Raw genomic sequence first — 19,270 nt, 5'->3', positions numbered from 1 at the left:
GAAGACTAGAGCACTGTTTACAGCCAAGTTCTTCAAAGCTCATCCAGGACGTCCAGAGACCTGCTGCTTTTCACTCTCACTTCCCTGTTTTGTTTTTTTTCTTTTTTAAGCGTCAGAACCAGGTGCAGGCACACTTCAGCCAGAGACCAGACGTTGCCTGATATGAGAACCAATCAGCTCTCCGGACCTCTGGGTCTTGAACTGAGATACTGTGGTTAACAACCCTATATTAGACACGTTTATCAATTATCAACAGGAAAGCCTGAACAAAACAGGCCAAGCATGAAACATCGCTTGTACTAGTGTTTTCTCAGTTTGTGTACAATCAAATCGTGGCAAATGGAGCTCATTTCCTATTATATAAATAAATGCAAAACCTAAACAAAAATAAATACATATATAAAATATGTACGCGGCATAATGCATAGTGAGGGGGGAGGACATTTGTCTTTTGTCTATTATCTTGCATTTGAGAACCTTAAAAATAAGCCACAATAGGCACGAGTTTAAAAAAATTTCATGTTGATTACATCTTTCACTCAGGATTACAACCTTCATGACACTATTTACAATACAAAAAAAAAAAATCAAAACACACAATTCATTTTCCACCCATACACAGATATTTCCAGGAAGCAAGGGCTATGTGATGCACAAAATAAAATCTGGTTTACTAAAAAAAAAAAAAAAAAAAAAAAAATACACAAAGCAATGGGTGGGTAAAGGACTCGTGATACAAACGCTGAATCACAACCACTTTGCAAAATGGCCGCGCCTGCCATTTTGTCCTGAAGAGCGCCGGCTCTCGGGCAGCCGAGCTGGAAAACACGGCACAGACAGACGGTCAGTCGAGGACAAGACACGGCTGTCTGGACTCCCGCTGCTCTACCATTCTGGCAGTATCTCTCTCTTTCACTCACACTCTCTCTCTCTCTCTCTCTCTCTCAGTTCTGGGTCTTTGACCCATCAGACAGTCTTTTGTTTTTTTTACAGTATGTGAATTTCACTCGTCTGCCGCCTCAGCCTCTTTTGATTTCTTCTTCTTTTTCTTCTTCTTCGCGCTTTCAGTCACCTGCGTCAAGGAGAAAAACAAACAAACAATCGCGAGTCAGGAGAATTGGCCAACACAGTTCTCTGCATGGACATTTAAAACTGGATCACAAATTAAAGGGAAAAAAAACAAACAAAAAAAAAACACCACACACCACAAGACAAAAAAACAAAAAAAAAAGCAACTATTTTGTAGTTCTGCTACTACATCCATCCATCTAACTTTGTTTTTTAATACCATCAGAATAGTGGTGCTTTGGAACTCAACACAAGTCAGAATTGATCAAAATAGGTTTGCTTCTGTCACCACCTGCTGGCCAAAAGGAGGTAAATTCTATTAAAAGACAACACTAATGGCACTTTATTCAGGGGTTTCAAAGAAGAGCCGAAACGCTCAGCGTGGTAGTTAAAGCTTCTATAGTACAGTTTCCAGACAAAACCGCTTCTCATCTGAACAGACAACTACAATCATCTCCCACAGAGTCACACAGACCTGCAATCATTTCTGTGTCACATTACGACTACCACAGCTACGTCCACACACACACACAGAGCCTCTCTCTCTCTCACACACACACGTTAAACAGTTACCTCAGTGTCGGGTTCAGCCGTGACGTCAACTCCGTCAGTCTTCTCCGTTTCCGTGGCGTTTGCAGCGGCAGCTTCCTCCGCCAGCTTCTGTTTCTTCTCTTTCTTCTTCTTCTTTTTCTCTTTCTTTATCTCCTCCTCGGTTTTCGGAGTGGTGGGTGCCGACGGGGCAGGCGTGGCTCCTTCGCTCTCGCTGCCGCTATCCTCGCGTTTCCTCTGATTGGACAGAGCACACACACAGTCGCGTAAGGACCAACCAATCACGTTTCACCAACCGCTAAGGACAAAAGCCCCATACCCACTGATATCGTTTGACAATTTACCTTCGCTCCTGCTGGTTCGACTTCTCCATCTGTTTTCGGCTTTGCCCGAGACACACTGTTAAAAGAAAAAAAAAGGGACATTCATACAGTGGCCTGAAAGACATAATAGGACACAAACTTAAACTAGATCCTAGAACTGGTTCCCCCCCCAAACCCTCTCTAGCCTTGTTTTAACACCAGGGTCTGTTAGCCCCGTCACCGTGACTAAAAAGGTTTTATAAACCATCACGGAGTTCCCGCGGTGGTTTGTTCCCAAAGCTCAGACGCCCGACGCGTTGTGCGCGCGGTCAGGGCTGGAACTGAGCTCTGAGAGAGTTTAATGTTGCAGACGGACTCCCTCTAGAGTCACGACAGACCAAAGAGAGATAACAGTCTGCACGGATCACAAGAGACAAATAAACTAACAAACAAATAAACAGACAATACGCAGGAAGGACCCACGCGCTGTGTGTGTGTGTGTGTGTGTGTGTGCGCAGATTCAGTTGTACCTGTAGTCGACGTAGCCGTCTTTCCAGTCCACTGGGGTGCTGTTGTTGGGTTTTCCGTGTTTGTCCAGCAGACCTTTCTGGATCATCATTTTCTTCTGCGTGGCCTGGAGAGAGGTTAAAATAAATAAATGATTAAATAAAGAGTTGGGTTGAGTTACAGGAGGGCCCTCAGAGACCACAGCAGCCGTCACAGTAAAGCAGAGTGAAGGGGGACAGAGCCATGAACTGTGTGGGTTAAACAAAAAGCGTTTACATGCGATTACGCATTCACAAAACCCCTCTAAGAATAAGACCACTGATCTGGGGTCAGATACATCCAGTCTTTCTTTCGAGCGTAGGAACAAACAGATCTCCCATCAGCAACGCACACACACACACCGCTACCTTAACAAAAATACCAGATAACACCAATGCCTTATCGCCTCGGCGAGCGCTGTGCTGTGCTAACACACACACACACACTGCGCTTGTGAGGACGTTTCTGACGGTTGTACGGGGTTTCTATAACCTTGCCATGGAGGAGACACAGCAGGGCCTCAAACCACCCCAGGTTTGCTCTCGCAGACACTAAAGGAAAGGTCAGGGTCATGACAGGCCCGGCCTCGCTGAACAGCCTGCGACCACCGGGTGGCCTCCTAACGCTAAAAGCTTCGCGCTGACCTTTGGCCCCAGGCCCCATTTGCGGGGGTACGTGTCCCGTTCCATGATGACCCTCTTGATCTTGGCGACGACCCCGTGGTCACACGTCGAGATGACCGCCGTGGTCATCAGAGCCACCGCTGCAAAGAGGGAAGAGCGAAATTACTTCAAAATAAAAGTCCTGAAGAGTTCTGGGTTTTTTGTTTTGTTTTGGGGTTTTTTGAAGCACATGAAAAAGCCATCAGTCGTGGGTGATAGATGAAGAGTCATCTTTACACCAAGTGTTAATGATATCTATGTATCTCATCATATGGCATGAGTTAGGGCGCACGTGTGTGTGTGTGTGTGTGTGGGGGAAGAGGGGGGTTCAGGGCCGCATAAGGTCAGAGACAGGTTTATCACTCACCTGTGCAAATAGCTTCTCCTTTGGTCGTTATGACGACGATGTCCTGATTCACCTCAATGCCGTCCTCATACCGCAATACGCCGGGTAACATGATCTTAGCACCGTAGCAAATGGCGTTGACCTGAGAAAGAGACAGATTTTTCTTTTTAATCCTTCAGAATAAAACAAAAGTCATAAAAAAAAAGCTCCTCTTCTATACATGCTGTGTTTTTGTGGTGTGCTCTGGGTGACAGCGCAGAGCCTGAGAGGAGGACACGGGTGTTGAACGGAGAAAAGGAAAACTCACGGCGCTGTCTTTCATGACGATCCTCTTGTGAGAGATGAGCAGTTTCTCCAGCGGGAAAATGACCCTCCTCAGGTACGTTTCATCTTTATTATGGTCAAACTGCCACTGAGCGTCCAGAACGTCGTGCATCGTCACCATGTTGTCCTGAACGCGCGCACACACACACACACACACACACACACACAGAGGTAAGCCGAAGAATTTCTCACAATTTTTTTTGGCCGAGAGGTGATGGAGCTGATGTGTTGGCCAGAGTGGTTTTGCAGAGCGGTGACATAAAAACCAGCTCCTGCTGATGAACCCATTCCCAGCCAGCTCGTGTACCAAAGATTAATTACCAGGACTGGGGAGAGAAGCCCAGAACTGAACTCAACACTTTGGTCTGTGCCCGTTAACCAAATCCTCCAACACCTGACTGGCCGATCAAAAAGCACAGGGCTTGTGTGTGCACGGATTGGGCCGTTCTTTACAGTGTCGGTGCTGAATTGTGAAAAGCATGCATAACGCAGGACTGTTGACCAGGTTTGGACGTACCATTTCACCCAGAACTCCTGAACGCACTCTCCTCAGCTCCTGCATCTGCCCCCCGACTCCCAGCAGGAGGCCCAAATGGACACAGAGGGTCCTAATGTATGTGCCCGCCTCACAGCTCACCCAGAATATACCTACACACACGCGCACGCACACACACACACACACACACACACAGAGAGAGAGAGAGACAATGTTTGAGCCACAGTAGCCATGTGGGGAGGTGGTGCAATGACATGACGCTGAAAGGTCGTGTTTTTCTTCTCAGGGTGAAAAGCCATCAGTCTTGGGTGATAGATAGTTGGTCATCTTCGCACAGAGTGCTAATGCAATCTACATCATAACATCATATGGCTTTTTCCATCAGCTAAACGCAAAACTTAAACAAAAGGAAACTGTCAGACTAAATAAATAAGGAAAAAAAAAAAACAAAGTCCTGTATGCTCTTCCTGTACATAAGAGAGGAAACACGCTGTGAACTGAAGGGTTTACCTAGTCTCCTCTCCGGGTCGTACTCGATGAGTTTACTCTCGTAGATGGTCCTGACTCTGAGCTGTCTCTTCACGGCGGCGATGAGTGGAGGTCTCTGGAACAGGGCTCCCGTCAGGCACTCAAGAGCCTACAGACGGAAGAGAGTGCTTTTTTTTTAAAAAAACCCTACATTTCCCAGTATCCTTTGCGCCAGCCACCGACTTGCCGGTTTTAAAGCACGTGATCAGGCGTGTCTGCTCGTCTTTGGCGGCTCCCTGCCCTTCTCCCCTGCGTCAGTCTCCGCCCTCGGCCAAAACAGTAGAACACTGACTTAGCCGCGCGGAGGCCTGCAGCACTGACGCGCGCGTCCAGAACAGACTCGGGCGACAGGCGGAGAGAGAGGAGGGCTTCGGACCCGCTCGGCGAATGGATAAACAACTTCCTCATTTCACGTACGAAAATATAAACCCGGCACACGTCACACTACCCCGCCCCCCCAAACCCCCCCCGTACCATTTGTACCATTATCACCGTGTGACTACTGCATACCTACAAATGGTACGGCCCAATTATTACTGTACCATTATCACTGTGCGACTACTGCATACCTACAAATGGTACGGCCCAATTATTACTGTACCATTATCACTGTACGACTACTGCATACCTACAAATGGTACGGCCCAATTATCACTGTACGACTACTGCATACCTACTGAACAATGTGACGCAGCTAATCAAATCAGATGCGAGACATCTCATTTCTCTTATGCAACAGGAATAACATTCACTTAGCTTGACTTTTGGGACACACACAGAGACAGACACTTACCCTGGCGAGCTGGTGCTCGTTCTCAATTGCATTGTGCAGCCGAACAATGCCCACATACTCTTTGCCTGAAAACACACGGCAAAAGAGTAGTAAGGAAAGGCCACTTCATTTACTGTGTTATCAGCTGATCTGAGATCAGCAGAATCATACCGCTCAAAGCAGACTCTGGAGGCGACTGCGACGCACTCACCGGCACTCTGCTGAGACTTGACCAATCGCGTGGCGCGTTCCACACACACGATCAGGCAGCCCGTGACTTTGGGATCCAACGTGCCGCTGTGACCCGTTTTCTCCACGCGCAGGATCCGTTTGATCCACGCCACCACCTCGTGAGACGACGGATTCGCCGGTTTGTCCAAGTTAATAAACCCTGACCTGGATGGGCAGAAGCCCACACAAAAGCAGAGAGAGAGAGAGAGAGAGATCGATCAGATTTACTCAATGTTAAAGGATGAAATACTAAGAATGTCAGCTTTGCGGAAACCATCAGTCTTGGGTGATAGATAGCTGGTCATCTTTGCACAGAGTGCTAATGCAATCTATGTCATCACATCATTTGGCTTCAGTGAATTCAGTTCCAAAACCTTTTTTTTTTTAATTTTACCTCACATAGTCGTGTATGGTTCTCTTCAGAGGGTTGGAACCATGGGGCAGGGGGGTGTAGTGAGCTGTCCTTATGTTTAACTTGTCAAAGTTCTAAAAAAAAAAGATAAAACACAAACACCACAAGTCAGACATGTGTTTCTGAACACGTTTTAAAGGGGTCTTTTATCTCGTATGTGATCAGAAGTTCTGGTTCGTCTTTGTCGTGGCTGCTCTCAGGCCCTGCACCAGCCCCCGTGACCCACGCGCCGCCTGAACCAATAGAACACTGGAACAGTCGGGCGGGGCCCGGCGGCTGAAAGCCCCCCTGGCCCAGAACGGAACAGAAGGGGCCGCAGAGTCCAGATCAGCGGCACTCAGAGAATGGATAAACAACTTCATCACGTCACATGACACCGCCACTGCTCTGAGAAGGAGCACTCAAACTTCCTAAACTTAAAAAAAAAAAAAAACAACTCACCTTGAGCAACAAAGGCCATTGTGAGGTGTCCAACGCAGGGACCTTGGACTCTGGTTTGATGAAGAAATCACCACTCTCTTGTATTTCCTGTATGTATATAAAAAAAAGATTAAAAGAAAAATAATAATAAATAAATATGCGCCCACACATACACATATATACTTATTTTACACACAACAGTCAATGCTAGCTTCATTTAATGTCAGATCAACTGAACAGAATGCATAGTGGGTGAACTGTACGCTAAATTGTAGCATTTACACGCTAAAACCGAATTAGTTATGCATGTGGCTTCAGGCTATTTATTTACAGTTTAACAAAAAAAAATCTGGGTCACGTTACTGCAGTCGTGTATACCGACAACCTAACCCTTTTTAACCCCTCTAACGCCGTCATCCAGAATTTCTATACACACCCCGACTTCCCCGTCAGAAATTTTCTTTTCCTTCTTCTTCTTCTGTTTCTTTGCTGAAACAACTGAGGGGAGAGAAAAAAAGAAGATATAATTAGCCACTTTACATTTGGTGCTTTTCCGATGACCCCAAGTCGAAATATGAAGGTCGATAAGTGCAGAATTGGCGAACTTGATTGCCTCAATTTCACCATCAGTTTCCAAACCCGTTTTAAGGCAAAAAAAAAATAAACAAAACAAAAAAAAAAAAAGACCAAGCAATGGAGTACAATTAAATGCGAACTACAAAACAGAAAAAACAATCAATGTTGATAAGTTCGGTAGGTCATTAATTATAAATTCTTTAAAACCACGTGGCATATAGAGCGAGCACGTGGACGTCCACCGTTTCGGCGTAAAACGGAAGACAAAACTCAATAAAAGTACACATCTTTCACAAAGTAATCTGCATGCAACAATTCAGTGCTTTGTCGTAAATTTCCAAAAAAAAAAAGTTAACGCACTCCATGTGAATCTACCGGCGTCGTCCGAATATTCACGCCTGTGCACAGTGGTATTTACTACGACGCAACGTTCAGGCACTCAAAAAAATTGAAAAACTTAGTGAGACCAGTATGGCACTACATAATGTTCTCTAATTACCAACACTTCAGATCCCTGTAAGTTTGGTATAACTGTCGAGAAATAAATTAAAATTTTAAGTTCTCGTCAGGTAAGCTAGCATCCCCACTACCTGGCAATTAGCCAGTGTGACTGGCGTGCACAGAGCTTCTAACTGCTTTACATGAACAGTAATCAAATAAACTAAGTAAATGCAATCACAACAAACTAAAAAGGGATCAGGTTTTAAAGACAAAATATAAAACTGCAGTGGACCCGGCTCGCGGATTTGAAAATCGCCATGCCTCCTGCTAGCTTCATGCGCAGAAGTTCATGTTGTATCTAAAAGTTAAGAAAACTGCTTCGTGTCTGCACTTGCTGAGATGTACTACACGAGAACTTTAAAGAGGCGATAAAGCCACCATACAACATAGTCATTTAGAATCGAAAAAAAGTAAAAGGATATTTGATGGGATAGTAGACTTACTCTCGCCGTCCGCCATCTTCACTGCGCGGTTTCAGAGAGGACAACACGTGTGAACTGCTGCGCATGTCCCTTTCACGAAACGGATACTTCCAAGTCTCGCGATTCTTCCTCTCTCGGGCCGAGAAACATGACTGATTCCATATATCGTTTTTGCAAATCTACTCTATTGTACACCAGTATCGGATTTTGAAGTCTTCCTCTTGATCAAAGTTTAAACTTGTACAGACTTGCAGTAATTAGATTTTAAAATGTGCAAATTTATGAAAACACTCGGAACGCTGACTACTCATTCAAACGAGTGTAATTCATTTATGTAGGCCACATGGATCTTAAGATTTAAGTTTCTAAGTTACAAGTAATTATCACAACTTAAGTCTAAACCGGTATTCTTATTTAACATAAGGCAAAACGAAATACAATTTTAAAAAATGCTTACGACTCCTCTCATTAAAAATAAATCTTGATTGAACACACGTGGTGGCGCCACAGAACAAATCGCGAAACCAAATGGCCACATGTCAAATAGCTGACGTCCCATTTCAGATGTATGCGCAATACCTCACCAGGAATCAAACAAAACAGGCGTTGTTCCATCAAAATGTCAAGTGGACGTTTTTCATTGCCGAAAGACTCTGCAAAAAGTCAATTTTACTCCAAAACAGTGCTAATATTGCATCAATATGTATCGTGTGACGGTCATTAGCCTAAAAAAAGTGTATTTTGCCTTGTTTATTGATTTTTGAGGAAGTACCCTCCCTAACGAGTCAGACAAAGATAAATTCGATTCAGTTTAATTACGGAATGGTCCGCTTCATCGCATTTTTAAACAATTGTTACTCCCTCGTCTTCGTTTAATTGCTCGACCTTTTAACTGTAATCCTCCATTTTACTGATGTTAGTGACACGTAAATGTGTCAGAACAATTTAGATTTCAGTGTCAATCTGTCAGACACATAGCCACAAAAACAAAATAGACAAAAAAAACCCCCAAACATTCAAAAGCTATTCCGTTTATTTGTAAGAGATAATGCAAGATAAACATTTTGTGCGTGTAATCATACTTCAGATTAAACCAAATTGCAGTGTAGTGCTTGAGGTATCACACAAACAAATGTTACATAAGCACATACACTGATAACACACGGCGACACATTTTTATTGACCAGCTATGTCGATTTTTTTCCAGTTCTACAATGGTAATAACTCGTAGTAAATGTGCATCTTCTACTCAACCACTGATAAGGCACTGATCAATGCACTGGGTTTGCAGCATAAAACTAAACAGCCTCTCACTCTCCCAAGTCCGATTATAAAAGAGACCTTTTCCTCAAAGACACTCTATAAATCACAACTGACTAGGTTACATGTCAAAAGTCCGTTATTCACCTACCTTCCTATAACTTTTTTTTTTTTTTTAAAAAAGGATCATCACCGATTCATGCTCGATTCATAAAAGCAAATTAGCTGAAACATAAGGAAGGACGACATATCGTTTTTAATACCGTGATCGCGATTTGAGATGAAACAATTTCGGAACCCCAAAGGCTGTGGTTTGTAGTGACTTCCGAGTTTTTTTGTTTACCAGATTACTTTTTAGAAGCAATCAGTTTATCGAGAGGGTTAAGCAGGAGGCATCTAGGTAGCCTATCATACAGACAGACGCTGCACGCGCTCTTTCATCGACCAGTTCGGTCGGACTACACTGGCTCCACGTCTTCGACTGCACAGGCCACGTTGTAACAACACAAGGTACACAAACAAGTTATCCCCCAAAATTACAGTATCTTATTGTGTACGGTTACCCCTTCAAGCCTGTGTCTCACTAGACTCGAAAAACGCGGTGAATCCACAATACATTTAGCTGTTCAGGGTCAGCGCCCCTGTTCAGTGGAGCAAAAGGTTAACTTGGGAGCGTTACCATGCTGCGCTCTCGAAGATTTTTTCCCCAACCGAGAATCTTTTTTTTTTTTTTTAATTCAGGCCACTGAGCGGATTTTCCATGGCTCGTGAATGCAAAAAAGTTCATGTAAAGTGCGCCTCTGAGGATGAATGAAGTTTTTAAGATTTAAGTTACTGGCGTAAACTAAGACACTAGAGAAGTATAGAATCTAAGAAACAATGAAAGGACAGTGCGAGTTTCTCACAAAAAAGCGCCACAAGAGATACGCCCGGTGTGAATACAAGTTCTACGCATATCCTGTCTTGCTCGTGTTGTATTTCTGCGCCGCATTTTTTTCAAAACAGGCCAGAAAGGAGTTCCAGCACACACGCCACAAGCTAGTTCAGCACGTGAAAAAAAAAACATCTTTGTGATCTCCTTCAATTTTTTTTTTTTTAAATAAAGGGCATTGTGAGATCTCAAGCCCAACTGCAATTGCAACACATAGCAACTTAATCCTAAAACTATATCTGTCCGTATCGTGCAGCCCTACGGTATAAACGTCATCTACCACTGAATGCTTCTCATTCCTATGACATACTTCATGACCAATCAAGAACCTACTGCTGGAAATCATTACATGTGTAAGTGAGTGTAATGTACTGAGATAATTAAATGCAAGGGCCATGCCAATATGATATCTCTTCTACTTGGGAACAAAAGAGGGAACTGTTTTTTTTTTTTTAAGGCCTGAGCACAGCCAGGACTTGCTTCGAATTTGCTTAGTGCAAATGTCTCGGAGTCCCAGTGCTCTGCTATGCAGTTAATGTATAAACAGCATTCCAATAACCTTAAAGGAATCTTCCAGTCCTGACAAAGAGACTGGTTCTTCAGTCCAGAGGCCAATGAAAGCTAGATAAAGGACTGAATTTTGCACACTGGTTTGGGGGGTGGGGGTCAGGGTTTGGGGGGGGGGGGGGCGGGGGGGGGGGGGGGGCTTTAGAACGAATGTCTTTTTCCGATCCAAAGGTTTGCTTCCTATTTGTGCAATTAACAGAAAAACCTGCAGAGTTTGAGGGAAAGCATCCCCGTGGCAAATCCCTGCAGGACTGTGCCCATTCATTTAACTGTCTTTGTTCCTTTCAACCGTGCCGGGCTGAAGGGGATGATGTTTTGACGTAGGCCCTCAACACACTTGGTGCTCAGGCATGCAGCCCCAACACGCGAGCCGTGTTCAGAACATCGTCCCGGGTCAAGTAACACCCACACAGCTGACGCAGACCAGTGAACGATTCTCTCCCGTGCAACACCCGCCAGTTATCGATGAAGAGAACCTTCCAGGGGGGAAAAAAAAAATTAAAGTTTTTTTGGTTTTTTTTGCTTAATGACGCCAACATGTTTGTTATTATGTGGATTTTATCCTTTACTGATGCAAAGTAAATGTGCTATTTTTCCGTAAATTATTTACATCCTGGAGACCAAAGGTATGACATGTGAAAGTTAACCGGGCTAAGGGGTAGGGTGAATAAGACTTTCCTTCAGGACAATATCAGCATTTGAGAAAGCAGCTCCACTTTTCACTACCCCCAAAACAAAAAACAGAGCATCTTCACTGTTTCGCTATGTTTTCCTATATGCCCTTAACGCACTTGAAAAGTAAATATTTGTCATGTGATTGTAAGTGACATGTGAGTCGTGCCCAAATCCAGTTCTGCATTCCTGAAGTCCTGTTGCTTTTTTCTCTCACTTCTTTAAAAAGAGGGTTTGTTTGTTTGGTTTTTTTCTCCTCCTCAACCACTCTTCCACCAGCTGGACGCCACAGTGGTTGGTTTGTGTGAAAACCTGGTGAACTTACAGGACTGGATTTGGACAACCTTGGATTATGTGCGTTGAGAGAGAGAGAGAGAGAGGTAGAGAGAGAGAGAGATCTCCATTACCTTGCCAGGTTTAAGCTTAACCCATAGTCTGTTCTCTTCTTTCCTAAGCTCTGTGGTCAGCTGCCGGTGAGCGACGTACCAGCGCTGGACCACATCGTGCGGAACAGTATTGATTACAGCACGATCATAGTTGTTATACCTGAAAAACACCGTACAGACACGACTAATCATTCACAGGCAAACTATAGTTTCAGCCAACCATCAAGTTACATCGTCCGCTGTTTATAAAATCACTTTTATGGTTCAGTAATAAACTGAGGAGAAAAACATGCTTGTCCTCTGGTTACGCAATTCAAATGCAAGACTCTTACAGACATAAACTGGCATGACATTAAATCAAAACATGTTATGTAAAACCCTGACTGGTCAGAAGTACAGCAAAACAATCACAGCCAATGAGTTAGTACCGGATCATGTAGACCTCATTGTTCCACGGGTAGACGCTGAGGACTGGCCCGATGCCGATCATGTGGTTCTGGTGCTCGCTCATGCCCTCGATATACTCGTGCTTAATGGGCACATGCGACAGAATCTCGAAGTTTTCCGGGTTCTGCTGCAGAACCTTGTCCGCGGCGTGGAACCCATCCACCAGCAGGGTTCTTCCACCAGTGCCCTCATGCCTCAAACAGTGGAAAACCTGGATCCTGCACACAGAACATCAGCAATCCCAAACATAATAGTTCTGTACAGAGAACAGTTCACCAGGCTTTCTTTACTTTGTTGAATCTGATGATGTAGGACAATGAAAAAAAAAACAAAACAACAACCAATACATAAAGTAGCTTAAATCACAATGATACTTAACACATTGCATCTAATATATCAAACAACTGAACTACCGGAGAGATCTTACGATAGTTCGACTGACTCTATGCATAAAATATCCAGCTGAAATGAGTCGAGAGTTCCTCTGTGTGTGTGTGTGTGTGTGTCTGCATGTGATTTTTTTTTTTTTTTAAATTGTACAAATTCAGTCTGACTTGCTCTAGCGACTTCTTGGCAAGACACATGGGAAAAAGTTCAGTCTAATTAATTTCACTAAATTCCTCTGGAGTTCTGAACACAGAGCCAATGTCTGACCATCTGACCATGCAAGAATAAAAAAGACACCCAGATGTGAGATCTACAAATATATGTATGTTTTTATATATGTGCGTGCGTGTGTGTGTGTGTGTGTGTGTGTATACATACAGCATGTATTTATGTGCATAAGTTTTCTTTACACGTCAAGTCTTTTCCTACTTGTCCACAGCAGTACAGCTTAAAGGGGAAGTTTTCCTGTTTTGAAATACGGGATGATTGTAACTTTTACCTCAGCATGTTTCAGTCACTCGGACGCTAACACTTGGATTTCCATTTTTTTTTGCATTTTCTCCAAAAATGCCTTTTTTTTCGTAATGGCATAAATCTCAAATCTATGTTGATTTACTGTAAAGTTAACAGTCATGGCCGCATCGGCAGAGAATTTCCAAATAAAGCGCTTTTTAAATGTCACATGAATAGGCCCTTCCACCAATGAGAGTGAGGAGATGTTGAGAAGTCATGTTTGGACAGACAGACAGAACAAACCACATGATCTCTAAACACTACAGAGGGCAGAGGAGTGTATTCAAGGGTGTTTGATTAGTGATCACACACACACACACACACACACACACACACACACAAACGTTTAGATTCATACCCGCAGGGCTCTTGGAAGTATGACGTGTCTGTGTGGCAGTCCAGGGCTAGTTTGGTGTAGGCCGTGTCCCCGCGGGAGAAATCGGAGGTAAAATTCCACATCCGGCCGTACATGGTTTCCCTGGAAACGCAGATCGTATCTCAAGTGTGCAGCATCATTAAAAAAAAAAAAAAACCTCTCGAACTCTCAACACTGCATGGACTAAGGCTTTTTGCCTTGAGACAAACGTCTCAAAAGAGAGAGAGGATCCAAGTTTGGAGCCCGGATGATTCTGTGCCTTACCAATGCAAATGCAAATGCTAAACTTAACAAAAAGACCTTTCAGAGAGTTTGAGGGCTGATGTGGAAATACTGTACATCATATGGCACTGCTCTGTTTCCTTCAGATGAAAGTGCAACATGGAAGAGACATTAGCGCGTTTCCTGAGAAGTTTATTCTTTCTGTAACTGAATACGCTGGAGTAATGAAATAAAGAACAGAGAGACACCCCCCCCCCCCCCCCGGACCCTTTAAAAATACCAACGACGAGACAGATGAAGAAAAGGACAGGGAGACAGTCACGGCTGCTTTGAACCGGACGCACCCAAAGACTCTCAAAGCCCAGCCCAGTAATCCTGAGAGCACTGCACCAGTCCAACTTTTCACTTAATGAGTTACCTTTTGCCACGTTTAAGACTCGAGACCTGCTGAAGGCTTGGTTCATAGTCATCCAAGTCTTAGAGATTCTTATCTCAAAGTAGGCTATTCGCCCAAGAAAAAGCTCGGATTCTGCTGACAAACAGCTCTCTCTCTCTCTCTCTCTATCTCTCTCTCTGTGTGTCCTATAACCTTGCCCTTTTCAAAACACGCTGCACAGGGCTTACGGGAATGAGAGGAATTTTCCTAGAACAGCTTACAAAGCCGAAACAGAGCATTTTGCCAGTTACACTGTTCCCATAGCAACGTCCTGCCATCAAATGTAGACTGTTCTATTAATTTTCACGTTTTTTTTTTTTTTTTGAAGTTATCTCTTTAAATGATCAACTCTGACTCTGTAAGAAAAGCTCACCTGATGAGGCTGACTCTATGAGTGACTGTTTCTGTGGCATCTTCCGTCGCCGGGACGTCCTCGACGAAAGCAATGCCGTAAAGCAGAAAGTTGCTGAGAAACTTCTTCAGCTCGTCGTTGCAGGTCATGAACTTTTCCCAGCTGGCAGAGGGCACCTGGGCTTTTGTGTAGGTGTCCACGTTCCAGAGGATGCGCGGGTGCATGGCGCTCTGTTTTTTACCCTCGTAGCTGTTCTGGGCCAACCAGGACAGGTTATAGCGTGTCACATGACCATCAGGCCCTAGCAAAAGCCAATCAGAATGTGTTTGTGTAAAAAGTGAGAAAAAGAAGTCATGTGAGCAGCATTTCCTTCTTTGTCAGGACAATGAATGAATGAATGAATGATTGATTGATTGATTGAATGAATGAATGAATGAATGAATGAATGAATGAATGAATGATTGATTGAATGAATGAATGAATGAACGATTGAATGAATGAATGAATGAATGAATGAATGAATGAATGAATGAATGAATGAATGAATGAATGATTGAATGAATGAATGAATGAATGAAATCCTTTACTGTCATCCCAACCCTATACACAGTGGGACACAATTTATCCTCTGCATTTGACCCATCCTAAACACACACACTAGGAACAGTAAGCACACACACACACTAGGAGTGAACACACACACACACAAGTGAGCACACACACACACACACACACACAAGTGAGCGCACACACACACACACACACACACACACACACACACACACGGTCATGGGCACTGACAGGAGTATTTAAAGACATGCACGTCTTCGAAGGTGGGAGGAAACCGGAGAACCCGGAAGAAACCCACGCAAACATGGGGAGAACACGCTAACTCCACAGAGAAAGGACCTGGGACGGCCAGGACCCCCCCCCCCCTTCTTGCTGTGAGGCAACGGTGCTAACCACCGAACCACCATGCTGCCCAAATGATACAGCTTCTCTGACTGATTACTGCCAATGACTGCTAGTAAAACATTTTCCAAATGTTTAACCGCCTAGCGCTTGGTGCATATCACTTCAGCTGTCCCCTTCTGAGCCAGAGAGAAAAAGATCATGATAGTCTGATTGGAACATGATGTTCTCTGACTGGCAAACCCGACCCAATTTTCACGCGGACAGGAGCTCTGAACGTCGTTTTACGAGAAAGGGGACAAGTCTCTGATCCATAATACAGCCTAATTACAGACCGATCTGTACTAAATGAGCCTTAGCGAATGGACAGTGGTGACTTTGTAAACATCCTCCTGTGTGGTCATGCCCTGGCTGTCATCAAAGCTGAGCGGACCTCTGCCGCTGCTGCTGTCAGCAGCCTCTGGAGGATTTTATAACCGTCAGGGCTCTATGTTCCCTCCGACGCCCGGTACTTTCTGCTCGGTGACGAGATAACCATCTTTGTGTTGGCAGGGCGTCAAACTTTTCTGCTCAAAGCAGAGACGGAGCCCCTGCCGCGTTCTCTACGGGGAGCAGCGGGGTGGAAAATGTTGAAGTTCAGAAAAAGAAGGGATTATCTTTCTCTCTCCCGTGCGATGTCGAAATAAAACGACCTACGGGACGGACTGGAACAGTGTATTCCACACTTTAGACGCGTTTCAAGTTCTTGAAATGTCTGAAAGGATAGAGGAAAAAAAAATAGAAACTCTAAACCAAAAAAAAAAAAAAGAAAAAAAGAAAAAAAAAAGGAGAAGTGACCACAAGTGGATAACATTTATACCAGAGTAACATTATAAGAAAAGGAAAATGTAACAAAATGCTGCATCTCACTATGGACGGGTTCCCTAAAACGTGCAGTCATTGCTGAGTTTACGAGCCGTGCCGTTGTATTTACGGACCAAAACCGGACTCACACGTGAGGAACAGATTTTCCTCGTCCACCCTGGTCTTAATCGGGCGAATACTGAGATCTATGTTGGCTGTGTCCAGGTTGCGCTGGTTAGTCTTAGCGTTGTAGCAGGATGCAGAACGGCAGTGGTCCCTCAGCCACACGTAGTCAAAGTGCATGACAACACCACCATAACTGAGCTCTGCAAACAGAGACACAGATACACAGTTGTGATCGTTCAACCGTCACAGATATAAAACATTTTAAACTGATAGAGGAGTTCCATTTTGTGGCATCCTGTTTGTTTTCTTGAATTACGGGAAACTCAATGCGAAGCTTGTATCAAACCTCTAAATCATTTTTCTCAAGCAAAGTAGACTGAGAGGAAATTGCATTTGAAAACAAATTTCATCTCTCAAGCCAGCCAGTATACACAGAAATAGAAAAAAAAAAACACTCCGTTCGGACAAGATATACAAATGTTTATAAACAGTTATAAAATGTTAATAAATGTATCAAACTTGCCCTCAGTGATAGTAGCATATAGTACCAAACTAAATAGTATGAAAATCAAAAGCGGGTAGCTAAACATACCGAAGTAATCGTCTCGTAGCTGCCACTTGCACGTGCTGGTTTGCGGAGCCGTATGCTGGCGACGGTTGTTGTTTATCTGGGTTTGAAGATGGCAAGACCCCGCGATGGCCAGACTCTGCCCTCGAGACACCAGCTCCACAGTACCACGCAGCCGTGTGAACATGCGAGCAAGGGACATTTTCTGCAAGCTAGATCAAAGAAGACAAATGTCACGAAATTGTAACAGAGCCGTACAACACATCACTTTCCGCATGAAGTCCCCCTCGGGCAAGTCAAACACGGGCGGGGAAAGTGCAGAACTATCTGATCTAATTGAACCTTGAATTGTTTCCAGAATTCATTAATTTAAGCCCGGTCACACCCAAAAGAACATTTAGCTAATTTGTTCATCTTTACAGTAGACCTTGGATCGTTCTCTTAATCTAAAAATGATCACCTTGCTGGTGGTACTAATGATGTTTTGATATTCTGGCGAGCATTCGACTTTTCCTCATTTTCGGAATGTATAAACTACAGTGAACGCTGCTTAACGGTAAGGCGAACAACATTCAAATGATTCGGAAGCAGATACAATTGTTGTATTAAAGTTCAAACAACGGTTGTCGCCTCACACTATATAAACCACCAGAGAACACTTAACAAAAACAGAAGACAGTTCTATTTGTTCAACATATGCTAAACTTACCTATAATCGGAACTGAAATCTTTGCAGCAGTCTGAAATAATGTAGGTGTCGGTGCAGCAAAGTGAACCGTAATTCGGTCTTATTTTTATACGAGGTGTCCATGCGCAATCCTGGAAATTAATTATTAAACTACAACTTTCGTCTCCGCCATTGCTGCGTTGCACCTTTAGGTTGAACTTACATGGTCGACACGCAGGCGCTTGAGGTGCAGCAGTGGCCAAATCCTTCTGTATTGGATGGCACTACACTTACGCAAATTTACGTTGCTGTGATTATCTCGGCGATGCCAAATGCGTTTAAAATACATCTCATTTAGGTAACAGTAATAAGCATACAATATGTCATATATAGACAGGGATAAGCATGACTTGTAACAACAACAACAGAGTAAACGGTAAAGATGAACCGAGCGAAGCTTTCGAAGCTTTAGCACAGTTGAAGCCACTGGGTTGGACGGAGGTTCAGGGCTTCGGATCATCTTGACGTCCAGCTCCGCAATGACACCTAGTGGTTCTAATGATTCATTACAAACGTTTCTGACAACTCGCTGAGGCATGTGTCGTGCCGATGATATAGAAGAAGAAGTTCTTTATTTGTCACACACACACTAAGCAGTTAGCACCGAAATGTAGTCTCTGCATTTAACCCATCCTAACACCAGTGAGCACACACTATGAGCTAGGAGCAGTGGGCAGCCACCTTCGCCGGCACCCGGGTACTAACTCCAGGTCTTTTTGCCAGTGCCTTTGGTCAAATTCACTGACAGGAGTACTAATCCTAGCATGCATGTCCTAGATAAATTACAGTTAATGGTTCACTGCGAGTATTAGGTTTATTAACGTAGCTATAACCATAACCTTATTTGAGAATCTGAACTCGGTTACGCTAGTCATTCTGAAAACTTATTTTTTGCTCAGCACTCTGAACACTGAACCTCGAAATCATTGAAAACAACTCTTGCAGTGGCATTAACACATATTAAACAATGCTGTAACAAATACATTAATACACTTTAAATTTAATACTCCCAGATAACTAAGTTCCTGGGTCACCACATTCAATAGACTGGGAAATGACTGATCTCGTACTCAAAGAATAGAAACGCGAATGTCAATGTTTACTACAACCAGTACGTGATTTGTACGGGGATGGCAAAATGACCAAAATGCCTCCCCCGTGTTAACCTGCCATATCCCTGTATACTCTTTAGCAGTGATTCTCAACTCCGGTCCTGGGGGGCCACTGTCCTGCATGTCTTTGTTTTAACTCAGGACTGACACACTTGATTCCGCTGATCAATTAATCATCAAGCCCTTGATTAGCTCAATTAACTGTGATGATGAAGAGTTAAAACAAAGATGTGCAGGACAGTGGGCCCCCCCAGGACTGGGGTAGAGTCAGTGGAGTC

At 43.9% G+C, this 19,270-nt stretch overlaps 2 protein-coding genes and 6 non-coding genes across 8 annotated transcripts; all 8 read right to left on the bottom strand.

The window, feature by feature from the left end:
• Positions 1 to 927: 927 nt before the first annotated feature.
• dkc1 (dyskeratosis congenita 1, dyskerin) lies at positions 928 to 8,214 on the bottom strand. Its single transcript, XM_030793421.1, has 15 exons — positions 8,177 to 8,214; positions 7,093 to 7,154; positions 6,678 to 6,764; positions 6,219 to 6,310; positions 5,805 to 5,989; positions 5,615 to 5,679; positions 4,804 to 4,930; positions 4,315 to 4,445; positions 3,781 to 3,924; positions 3,495 to 3,615; positions 3,110 to 3,228; positions 2,450 to 2,553; positions 1,962 to 2,016; positions 1,642 to 1,854; positions 928 to 1,072 (listed from the first exon to the last, which is right to left on the bottom strand). Exons 1-15 carry the CDS (start codon positions 8,190 to 8,192, stop codon positions 1,004 to 1,006), a joined length of 1,590 nt encoding a protein of 529 aa, XP_030649281.1. The 5' UTR covers positions 8,193 to 8,214; the 3' UTR covers positions 928 to 1,003.
• Positions 2,936 to 3,069, bottom strand: LOC115829939 (small nucleolar RNA SNORA9). Its single transcript, XR_004026013.1, has one exon. It is a non-coding gene; the product is annotated as a small nucleolar RNA SNORA9 (small nucleolar RNA).
• LOC115829931 (small nucleolar RNA SNORD83) lies at positions 3,325 to 3,403 on the bottom strand. The gene has a single exon (XR_004026005.1). It is a non-coding gene; the product is annotated as a small nucleolar RNA SNORD83 (small nucleolar RNA).
• LOC115829938 (small nucleolar RNA SNORA36 family) lies at positions 4,021 to 4,163 on the bottom strand. Its single transcript, XR_004026012.1, has one exon. It is a non-coding gene; the product is annotated as a small nucleolar RNA SNORA36 family (small nucleolar RNA).
• LOC115829930 (small nucleolar RNA SNORD83) lies at positions 4,587 to 4,666 on the bottom strand. Its single transcript, XR_004026004.1, has one exon. It is a non-coding gene; the product is annotated as a small nucleolar RNA SNORD83 (small nucleolar RNA).
• LOC115829932 (small nucleolar RNA SNORD83) lies at positions 6,096 to 6,175 on the bottom strand. Its single transcript, XR_004026006.1, has one exon. It is a non-coding gene; the product is annotated as a small nucleolar RNA SNORD83 (small nucleolar RNA).
• Positions 6,394 to 6,606, bottom strand: LOC115829941 (small nucleolar RNA SNORD17). The gene has a single exon (XR_004026015.1). It is a non-coding gene; the product is annotated as a small nucleolar RNA SNORD17 (small nucleolar RNA).
• Positions 8,215 to 11,059: 2,845 nt separating the features above from the next.
• tmlhe (trimethyllysine hydroxylase, epsilon) lies at positions 11,060 to 17,961 on the bottom strand. The gene is made up of 8 exons (XM_030793427.1): positions 17,863 to 17,961; positions 17,178 to 17,365; positions 16,609 to 16,785; positions 14,726 to 15,005; positions 13,677 to 13,796; positions 12,400 to 12,636; positions 11,993 to 12,131; positions 11,060 to 11,389 (listed from the first exon to the last, which is right to left on the bottom strand). The coding sequence occupies exons 2-8, from the start codon at positions 17,353 to 17,355 to the stop codon at positions 11,258 to 11,260; spliced, it is 1,263 nt and encodes a 420-aa protein (XP_030649287.1). The 5' UTR covers positions 17,356 to 17,365; positions 17,863 to 17,961; the 3' UTR covers positions 11,060 to 11,257.
• Positions 17,962 to 19,270: the final 1,309 nt, after the last annotated feature.

This window comes from Chanos chanos, chromosome 16 (genome assembly GCF_902362185.1).
Source record: "Chanos chanos chromosome 16, fChaCha1.1, whole genome shotgun sequence".
Taxonomy (NCBI): Eukaryota; Metazoa; Chordata; class Actinopteri; order Gonorynchiformes; family Chanidae; genus Chanos; species Chanos chanos.
Note: the sequence above shows the minus strand (reverse complement) of the source record. Positions and strands in the feature narration are given on the sequence as shown.

Coding starts and splice junctions, on each gene's coding strand:
- dkc1 (XM_030793421.1), bottom strand. Junction 4,931..5,614: donor ACGAGCACCAGCTCGCCAGG/GTAAGTGTCTGT, acceptor TTCCGTCTGTAG/GCTCTTGAGTGCCTGACGGG. Junction 2,017..2,449: donor GACGGCTACGTCGACTACAG/GTACAACTGAAT, acceptor TTCTTTTAACAG/TGTGTCTCGGGCAAAGCCGA.
- tmlhe (XM_030793427.1), bottom strand. CDS start 17,355: ATGTCCCTTGCTCGCATGTTCACACGGCTGCGTGGTACTGTGGAGCTG. Junction 12,637..13,676: donor TACTTCCAAGAGCCCTGCGG/GTATGAATCTAA, acceptor TTCTGTGTGCAG/GATCCAGGTTTTCCACTGTT. Junction 11,390..11,992: donor TTAAGCTTAAACCTGGCAAG/GTAATGGAGATC, acceptor CCCCCCTGGAAG/GTTCTCTTCATCGATAACTG.